Below are 10,672 nucleotides of genomic sequence, written 5' to 3' on the forward strand. Positions count from 1 at the left end.
ACTTGATTCTACCACTAGCCAAATTCTTAACATTTGTCACATTCTTGTTCTATTATCTGTTTGATAAAAGCCAACTTTGGATATTTCCACATCCTTTATGCCCTTATACCTGGCATGTTGATTGCTGTTGGAAGGGAATTACAAAACTAGCCAAATAAACATCACTGTAACTCCATGAGTCCAACCCTCAAGTAGGATCTTAATGTTGCCAGGCAAACATACAGTGTCTCCTGTATTTGCCAGGCAAAAATACAATGTTTCCCTTATTCCACAATTTTCCAAGGTGACTATTTCAAACAACACTCTCTATTGTATTGTACCCACAATACAATATTCTATTGCATTCCCTATTGTATTGTAATTCAGGAGAGAACAAGATCTGGTGTTAGTATCCTGGGGAGAGTGATTTCCATATACCTGTTGACTAGATTCTTCACAGATACTTTGTGAATGTTTTCCATGACAGGTGGAATAGTATTGTACATATTTTCTGCATACATTAATTGTCACCAGACCAGGGACAGGTTTTCCATATGTGTATCTATAACAATAAAGCAGTCATACAAAAAATATTTAATATAAATAACTCAGATGTTTTTCTCATGACTTGATCCATATATACCCATCTTATTCATCTACAATAATCGCATCTCCTCCTCCCATAGCATTTGACTTTAGAAACATTTATTCTGAAACTGTTTTAATTATCTAAGTAAGCACAGGTCTATAACTCTAAGAGAAAATACTTACTGAATCTTTTTGGCACACCTCCAAATGGAAAATTAACAATATAGTTTTTCTCAGGTCTTTCCTTTCTCTTGGTTGAGGTTTTATCATAAGCTTGTCTTATTTCCTTCTTTCTCTGCTGTCAGACTATCTAGGTTATAATTCCAGCTTTAACAACACCTCTTAAATCATTTAGGGAAAAAAATAAGGCTATGTAGAGAGTGTATTTCTAAGTCCTCCCTAATTCATATGCATTTTAAGAGGATGAAGGAGAAGTTAAATGGGAAAGCATTAGCTATAAAACAAAAATGTTATAAAAGAACAGTGTCATAACGACTTAGTCTGCTTCTCCCAAATCTGATGGAAGGATATGATGAGTATCATCTGAACGTTTGTGTTGAAATCCCACCCCACAAAGAGGACAGTTTTAGGGTATGAGGCCTTTGGGAGGCACTTAAATCATAATGACGGAGTCTTCATGAATGAGATTAGTGTGTTTATAAAGAAGGCTCCAGAGAGATTCCTTGCCCTTTCCACCATGTGAAGACATGGTGAGAAGGCAGCAGCTATGAACCACTAGAAGTTGATCATGCTGGCACCTTGATCTTGGATTTCCCAGCCTCTAGGAATAAATTTCTGTTGTTTATAAGTTACTGAGCCTGTGGTATTTTGATATAGCTGCCAGAATGGACTAACGCATAATGTGAATCAGAACTTAGTTTGTTGCTTCTCAAAGCATGCTTTATGGGCCGTCTACAACATGACCTGAGCTATGCACTGAGATTCAGAATCTTGAATCTCTCCTCAGATTTGTGATTAGAATCTCTAGAAGTGGGGCCAAGGAATCTACATTTTAACTAAGCACCTCCACATATTCTGATATACACTTAAGTTTGAAATCTATTGCTTTAGCTCACACTGCAAGGAAGGTGAGATTTGCCCTCGGTATCCCCAAACTTCGCTTTTTATAAAATTTCCCCTCAAAATTTCTACAAATGCTGATAAAGTAATAAATTATTTACTAAATTTCAATCACTTTGTTGAATCTTATCTTTAAATCTGAATCCAAAGGTGTTCCCTCTGATGGAAAAATTTGAAGCATTAAAGGTAGCGAGAAAGATGAAAACATGTATCTCATGCTGTTTTCAAAAGCAAGAGGTAATGTCCTCTCCTTGGTGCATTCAGGGGATTGTCTACTGCAATACTAAAAGGCAATCAGGGAGGAAATAACTATGACATGGATTTTGAATTCTAAATTATATACCCAGGATTTAAGACAGAGGGTCTACTTAGCTTCCTCTAACTTTCCATAGTTTAAGAACTCAGAGCAATAGACAAATGGGGATAATAGGACACAGAATAACACAGAAGTTATGAGCATTAGCTCCAGAGTTGAATGGCCTGGGTTCAGTTTAACACAGCATCTGGGATACAATAAACGCTTCATGAGTTAGATGTTTTTTAAATTTCAGAGGCAATATAGAATATTGATGGTCAGGGTCTGGAGCCAGACTGCTGGATTTAAATTTCAGTCTGCCATTTACTGTCTGTAGAAGCTTGAGCAAGTTTTTTGTTTTGTGTTTTAATCCTCTGTGTTTTAGTTTCCGCCTTTGTCAATTGAGGATGACTATCCCTATCTCACAAGTTTAGTGTAAGAAAAAAATGTTAATAAGTACAAGGCACTTAAATCATTGTCTGGCACATTTTCAGTGTTCAGCCAATGATTTTATTAGTAGTAAAAGTGTCATATGCTACCGTCCCTGCTCCCTAGTCAAGGCTCAGGCAAGTAGGACAGAGAGTCATTCCTTCTTTAGTTAAAATACTTCAAAGTCCAGTAACAGTTATTTGCAATACAAACAGAGTAGAAGAATGGAAATGAGATGAAAAAATGTAACTCACCTGCCACACACGGATACCACAAATGTTTCATCTAGAAAACCAATAGTCTTGGGCATTTTCAATTGGACCTCAAATTTGGGCAAAACTGTTGTCAATAGAAGAGAAAAAGAGGTGAGAGTGGGCAGGAGATCTTGCAAGTATTAGTAATGATTCTATTGCAGAACCTTCTAACATAGGATCATATGAAATGTTTTCAATTACAATATGGAGCAGCAGGCACACGACTGAAAAGAAGATGCCATCACAGCCATAGGCAGTTCATACCATGTTAACTTGGTTAAGCTGGTACTGTGTCTCCTAGAATCTCCTTGTCTGAAGTTGTTTAAGATTTCTAAGGTGGAAAGAAAGCAGTCCCATAAGTCTCTGAAGAGCATCATGGTTAGATGTGGTAACAGGTACAGAGGCCAGTAGGTCCCAATTTATTCTTATTTTTTCCCTGTGTTCAGCTTATCTTCACAACTGCTAGCCCTGCTAACTAATAGAAGCCCTAAGCCCACCACCAGACACTTGGTTATAGAAATACTGAATTGGTAAATATGAAGAGGTAATAGCCTTCCATAGATTCTTCTATCAGTTTCTCTTCATGGTCCCCTCTGGCAGCTGAAGGTGTCCTTGTAAATTCTGATTTATCCATCACCACCACTGCTTCAGGAGAACTGGATAGCAATTTCCTCTGATCCACCAACTCCTCCTGTTATACCCTTACTTTTCTGGCCCCTTCCACAGTTGTATAAGGTTAGTTACTCAAATAATAAATCCCTCTCTATAATTCTTTGGAAATTCTGGTGAGTTTTGGAAATCATGTTTTTGTTATAGATTTCCTTGTCCATTGCATGATATATTTAATTTACATTAGAAAATCTACAAAACTGGTAACTAATAAGATGGCTTCAATGTTTAATTACTATGATTAGAGTAGGGTAGGTGTAGATTATAATCCTGGTAGATAATCCCAGGAATACCTTTAGTTAGAAGACATAGATCAACAGATGCAAATAGTTAACACAATGTATTGATTAACAATTTAAGTTTGAACAGGGTCAAACAACCCTATTAACATCTCTCTTGCCTCTTATTGGCTCTGCGATTTTGGTAAATTACTAATTTTTCTAGTATTGATATGCTCATTTATAAAATGGATATAATATGGTATCTGCCCACAAGACTCTTGTGAGGATGAATTGAGATAGTGCACGAAAAGTGCTTAGCAAATATTTAGGTAAATAAAAAAGCTTGTTAATTTTCAACTATTACATGCTAGACTTTTGCTCATCGCCTGTGTACAAAAACTATCCAATCTTAAATATTCTAATGTCATAAATATCTTGGACACATGCAGAATTCTTACCATATTCATTCACCTCAAAGGAGTGCTCTATCTTTTCCCCTGACTCCTTCTCCAGCATGACCTTGTAGGGACCCAGACTGGGCTCCTCTGAGAGTGGGAAAGAGAGCTGGCTGAGTCCCCCTTGTAATTTTAGCGTTTGCCATTGGAAAATTCGGTTCCTCTTGGGGTTCTATAAGTAAAAACATTATGCGTTCATAGAAACAATTGAAATGTATACTTTTGACTAGACAGGTTTTCAAGGAAGGTGACATTGAGAGTTGGATAATAGATGGTTGGTAAATTGGTACCAAAGGTATTAGCAAAATTTTCTAGGAATTCTCCATTGAGAAAAGGGCAATAAGTTTATCAATCATGAGATATTACAGATTATAGTACCTTTTTTGGATTATGCATATTTATTGCAGTCAGAAATATTTCAAGAGTCACTAAATTGCATCATCTCAAGAAATTTTGTTCCTTCTTTTAAATCTTATCCACTCTCCAAAGGATTTAAGATAGACAGGGGAAACAGTGTTTATATACTTTTTGTGAAGTGCTAGTTGGGAGGGAGGAGGTGGAGAGACGCAATTTAATATAACTTGTAGTAAGTCCTCATTCCAACCGAGAAATGTAATATATTACCTACCTCAATATAAACCACTGGGAACTGAAAAAAAAGAAATATGAATGTAAGATAGAGTTTAGAAAGAAACAACCATGACATCAGCATTGATAGGTTATCTGGATGAGAGAAAGTGATTCTGTTTATTTCTTCGCCAAACAAGAAATTGTGCACCAGTTTGGTTCACAGCACTTTATATGTTCAGTTTGGGATGTACATCTCTTAAGAAATCATCTCTGAGATAATTTTTTTTTCTAAGAGAGAAATCAAATACATTTATTTTTCTTTTGTTCAATAAAAATTGCTGGTATATTTAAGACGATAATTTAAGCTGGATATTTAATTTATTTTCAGAATGTAATTGATGAACTGATGTCCCTTATTCTCCTTATGAAATCTTTCTCTGGTAGAATTAGGTGCTTCATTTTGGTCTCAGGTTCTCCAAAAAAAGGGGCTTTCATTTTTGCCTGTTTCTCCCAACCTCACCCATTGTTATGAGACTCACCGTTTCATTCAAAGGATGAAAATTGACATCCACAGAGACAATGCGGAATCTCACTGAAATATAGAGATTTTCCCCATGAAATCCAATGGGAACCCAGATAACAACAGGCCAGGACTTCCATGACTGCAGAATAAAGTAACAGAGAATCCCACTCCCTGACCCCAAACCCCACCTCTTATAGTTGCCCTTGCTCATATGATTCCTTATACCTGTTTGTCCTGGTTTGTAGATGGGTTTGTCTGTTTGGACAAAGACGAGGCTCTTTGCTTTTGTTACTTTCATTGGCTTCCTCTTTATGAACTCCTGGGTTGGCCCTTTCACCTGAACAGTAATGAACGCTGAAGAAGATGGCAACTCCGGAATCTGTAAAACAGAAATGAACTGAAGAATCTGCCTAGACCCACTTCTGAATGTCTCAGCCTTTATGATTTTTTCATTTCTCTGGTTAGTCCCATGAGAATTAGTAGGGGATAGGTCAAGGATTATTTCCCCTGTTTTATAGATTATTATGATTGTGTAACATGACAGTAACAATTTGTTGATTTAATTAAAGAGAAAATATCATTGCAATAAAATGAACTAATTCTTCAACGAGCAATGACAGTGAACGAAATAACATGCTTGCATTTTCACAGTAATTATGTTATCATTGGTAGTAAGCCAGTACGATTAACTAAATATTTAATACCTTAAGTAATAAAAGTTACTAGGACTGTCATGCGGGGTGTCAGGTCTCTAGACGCCCTCCCCACATAACTACATAGGATATGGGGAGGCCAAAAAGGAACGTGAACGGAGCCATAGATAGGGGAGTCATACCACTATAGTCTTGCAGTGGCTGGGTTGGAGACACAGGAAGCAGGAGCCACACTATCCGCAACCTACCATGCCAGGTTGGTTGGTCTCTGCCAACCAACCTCACTTGCTAGCTTGCTAGCAATCTGCTGTGCTAACTGCAATCCACTCTTGGTAGCTCAGCCACCATCTTCTTGCTAGCCCCCATTTTCTACTGGCAAGGCCTTGGCAGTTATATTAGTGGCCAATGGTTCACTGGTTACAGCTGGCGGCCAACTAGCCACAGCTGATGGCCATCCAATCACAGTTGATGGCCATTTACTACCTGAGCCAGCACCTTTCCTCGTGAGGCCGAGAGCCTGAAAATTGCACTCCTGGCTCTGTCCCCACAAGGACACTATATTAACCATCAGTCGTCTGTGAGATCTTAGATAAGTCACTTAACTTTATGAATCTCAGTGTTTATATCTGTGATGGCGTAAACATTATTTATCTTAGAAGTTCAAGAGCAAATGAAATCTTTCCTATACCCACTGCTACCTTTCATATATTGCACTAGATCTGTTTGTAAATATTACGCAAGCACATTCAGTAGAACTTTCATTTTTAGAATCTAATTTGAAATTCACTCTGTATTCCTCATTTTTTCTTCATTATGCTTTGTTGTTGTTGTTGTTGTTGGAGGTCAGAACACAAGGCATCAACTAATATGCACATTCTTTCACAATATCCCTTATTCCAAGGAGTGATACTGACAGTGAAGGGACTGCAGTAGAAGGAGTCCTTCTCTGCCACCAGGTCTGTGAGGAGAGCCTTGCTGTGCATTCCATACTCCAGAATTACGTTAAGTGTCACTGTCTCATTCAGGTGATTAAGCATGACGCACGCCTTCTCAGGTAACTCAGTGTACAGCTGTGATGGGACCAGCACCAGGTACTGCCTGTGGAGAAGAAGGGACCGGATCAACCGTGGAGATGTTAAACACACATCATTATTGTGGCTGTTTCCTAGATAATCTTTGCTACTGCCACCAATCAGAGCAAAGCCGGAGTTCAGCAAGCATGTATTCTTAAAAGGCCAATCCAAAACACCTTAGAAACCCCCAATAAGCTAAACATTAATATGCTTCTTTTGCAGAAATATTCACCCTCATAATATTTGTAAACCTGTTAATAAGTTATAGATAAGCAATCCATGAATTATTATGTATTTTGATAGAATTAATTTCCAACTTTAGAATGGATCAAGAAAATGTGATTATATATAATAGAATATTTTTCAGCCTTAAAAAAGAAGGAAATCCTGCTATTTGTGACAACATGGGTGGACCTTGAGGGCATTATGCTAAGTGAAATAAGACAGACAGAGGAAGATAATATTGTATGGTATCACTTATATGTGGACTCTAAAAACAAAAAGAAAACCATTCATAGAAACAGAAATTAGAAAAGTGGTTGTCAGGGGCTGGGGGGTGGTGGAGGAAATAAGGAGAGGTTGGTAAAAGGGTACAAATTGTCAGTTATAAGATGCATAAGATATTAGGATACAATGTACAACATGGTGCCTATAATTGACAACTCAATTGTATAACTGAAATTTGCTAAGAGAGTAGAACTTAAGCGTCTCACCATAAAGAAAAAAAAGAGAATAAATATGTGAGACATACAGGTATTAATTACTCAATGAGAGGAACCCTTTCACAATATATACATATGTCAAATCATGTTGAACACTTTAAATACCATTTTATTTGTCATTTGTATGACAATAAAGCTGAAAACACATTTCATTATTTTTAGCAACAACTAAATGTTATCAATCAATTAATCATTACTGAAAGTATTAAGAACCTGTCTTCATGTGGTCTTGGGTTTTATTTGGGTGATATCATGAATTTCTTTGTTCCAGGAAACACTAAAGAGATACCACTAATAAATAGGGAGGAGCTGAATTGCTTTTTACTCCTGTTTCAGATACAACTTTAGCTCTTTTCTATCTTTCACTCTCTGGTAATGGGAGAAAAGCCATGCCAAGCTAGGCTAATCACCAAATGTATTACCATATACAACTAGAAGAAAGTATTACCATATACAACTAGAAGAAAGTATCACTCTGCTATGGCTCTTTGCTCATCATTTATAATCACTCAACAAATTGCACTTCGAAAACTCAGCTTGCCCATGCCTCTCTCCTTCTGAAGTGTCCTTCTCTATCTGGAAAACTTCTATTTGCTTCATGAGACTTACCTCGAGGAGCATTTGAGATCTTGCTCCCTGGCATATGTTATCAGTTTGGCTCCAATAACCTCTTACAAAAATGCTTAAAAAAAGCCCCACTTATCTTGAAAGCAACTTTCTCTATACAGACTTAGATGATGCTCATTCCCTTATTATATCAGGTCCCATGAGGAGTTAGGTTTCCTTTGTGAATGTGCTCACAGAAACCTGCAATGCCTGCTTCTGTTTTTGCACTGTGTTTTTCATTTTCCTGTGCACCAACTCTTTCTCTTTTCCGTACTGATTAAGGCAGGGTCTACATTTTATTAATCTTTATAGTCCCAAGATCTAATGCCAGCCCCTAAAGGTTTGCTGAAGGATTAAGTAAACTGACACACAAAATCCTGGCTTGTCTGTAAGTCATGCATCCATTTTGGCAAGCCCTGACTTGGGAAAAACAGATACTGAGTCACTTCACGGTAACCAAGACACTGAATCCCCTTTCACGAGCCAATAAAAAATTTATCATTTTTTGGGGGAAGGTAGGACTTCTATATTCTTTATATTTTATGAATGTTGTAGAATTTTATATTCTTATCTGGTGAATGTTTCATAAGTGTTACTGCTCTATATCTCCTGAGTTTCCTAGAATTGGAGTATACCTCTTTCCACATGAGAAATAACAACTTACTGACCCTTCCAAGCCCCTTTGACAACAGACCATTTTGCAGGAAATCAGAAAATAAATAAAAAGACAGACATCAAGAAGCAGACAACACGATGGGAAAGAGGAGGACAATAGACTATTCTGGAAATGTTGCTTACGGTTTTGAAGTAGCTGAAGCATCTCTGGGAAAGAGCAAGAAAAGTAGAATCAAGACTGGATTGGGCAGTTGATTTCCCCTCATGATGTGGAGAAGAAAAGGAAATAATAAGAGTCTGAGCCCTTGATTCCTTGAACTCTGCACTTGTTCCAGAATCACTGGTTTTTATTTTACCTGATGGGCAGTGAAAGTAAATTGCTAAGCATTTATTTTTGTAACACATTAACTAGTTCCAGTATATAAAAAAATCAATTCCACATCATTTCCACAACTATCAGTGTTCTTTTATCTACTTTCTCAAATTTTCTAAGAACTTCAAAAATAGTGCTTTGAGGCTACACTGGCTTTGGTTATTAATCAAAATTTTAAATATTTTTAAGAAAAAACAAACTAAATTACACAATTTGACAAAATTATGAATATATCTTGATTTCTCTTTCCTTTTTTTAAAGAACTATTAAGGTAAATACATATCCCAATCTCTTCTTGGTAGTCCAGGGAACATCACATATTTCCCAAAGCTTCATCCTATATGGCTTTTTAAGGAAACAAAGAAATAAAATTTATCACAAGATTTTAAACAAAATCAGTTTGAAGATAATCTCACCATTTTGCTTTTTATAGCTATCGTATATTTGTTTAACAAAGAAAATGATAGTTCATTTAGATATATCAACCCATGTTTTATATATTTATTGTTTTTAGTTAATTTAACATCTGGAATATAAGGCCAATTTTTTTTATTCTCTAAGGAAATAACCTTTATTTGATGAACACTCTAATTTAATTTTAGCTTGAACAATATAAAAATATTTTATCAATAGTGATGCTTCATTTTATTTGCTTTCCAAGGGAGGCTGGGATATTAAAATCTATTTTAGTGACATTCTGAAAATAAGAAAGATCCACACTGTTACATTAATATAACTAGGTCCCCACAAAATTGAAATGTGTATGTTTTGATTAAAGAACTGGTTTGAATTATAAAATATGATATGATGTGAAACAGGCTTATCTGTGAATGAAGCATATTTTGTTCTTGACATACATTTTGTATATGATTTGAAAGAGTGAGAAGTGAAGATAATGTACATGGCAGCCCTTGGTGAACTGTAAAACTACATATGTGGAAGATATTAAAATTCCAATGATGATAATAAACTATGGGTGACATACAATCATGAGACGCTTCATGACATTTTAGTCAGTGACAGACAGAATATATGAAGGTGGTTTCAAAAGATTATAATGGATTATAAGCAAAAAGTTTATTTGTGATTTTGGAAGAAAAGGCTGGACTGAATTACAATGCTAGGGGAGAGGGAGGTCCAAGGAATTGAGAGGGAAGTCTGTGTTTCTTTAGTCACAGATAATACTTTTTTCATATCAGATTCCTGGGTGTCAGCAGCTGGTCGCAGCTACCTTGGAGACCTATTTTTCTTCTGCAAAACAAATGTTCTCTCTTTTGTTCTTTTTTTTTTTTTTTAAAAAAAAACGTAATTGCTAAGTTTAATTCAACTGTTACATCCAATTCTGCCTTAGATATATAAAAAAACAAAAACGTTCCTTTCAAAATCACATTGTTATGTGAGTACAGGTTTGTTGTTTTTGTACAGCTCCAAAAAGAGTTGACACCAAACTCACATAAAAAAAAAAAAAGTTTTAAGGCTTAAGAAAAATACAGACTAGTAATTTTTCAATGTAGCTTAAAGGTTGAGAACAAGATGCTAAGACTTAATGAATCTTTAGGCAGTCCCC

The 10,672-nt window shown here is 36.2% G+C and overlaps 1 protein-coding gene across 1 annotated transcript in view; it reads right to left on the bottom strand.

Moving 5' to 3' along the window:
* Positions 1-9,064, bottom strand: part of LOC117028750 (pregnancy zone protein-like) — a 45,563-nt gene extending 36,499 nt beyond the window's left edge. Inside the window, exons 1-8 of the mRNA XM_033117638.1 lie at positions 8,916-9,064; positions 6,631-6,814; positions 5,289-5,442; positions 5,080-5,132; positions 4,599-4,619; positions 3,974-4,142; positions 2,626-2,710; positions 418-541 (exon numbers count right to left, since the gene is read on the bottom strand). Of these exons, the coding sequence (XP_032973529.1) occupies positions 418-541; positions 2,626-2,710; positions 3,974-4,142; positions 4,599-4,619; positions 5,080-5,132; positions 5,289-5,442; positions 6,631-6,814; positions 8,916-8,998 (873 nt within the window). The 5' untranslated portion in view covers positions 8,999-9,064. The remainder of the gene's footprint in view (positions 1-417; positions 542-2,625; positions 2,711-3,973; positions 4,143-4,598; positions 4,620-5,079; positions 5,133-5,288; positions 5,443-6,630; positions 6,815-8,915) is intronic.
* Between the last annotated feature and the right edge of the window lie 1,608 nt (positions 9,065-10,672).

Source organism: Rhinolophus ferrumequinum, chromosome 10, assembly GCF_004115265.2.
Source record: "Rhinolophus ferrumequinum isolate MPI-CBG mRhiFer1 chromosome 10, mRhiFer1_v1.p, whole genome shotgun sequence".
NCBI classification, from domain to species: Eukaryota; Metazoa; Chordata; class Mammalia; order Chiroptera; family Rhinolophidae; genus Rhinolophus; species Rhinolophus ferrumequinum.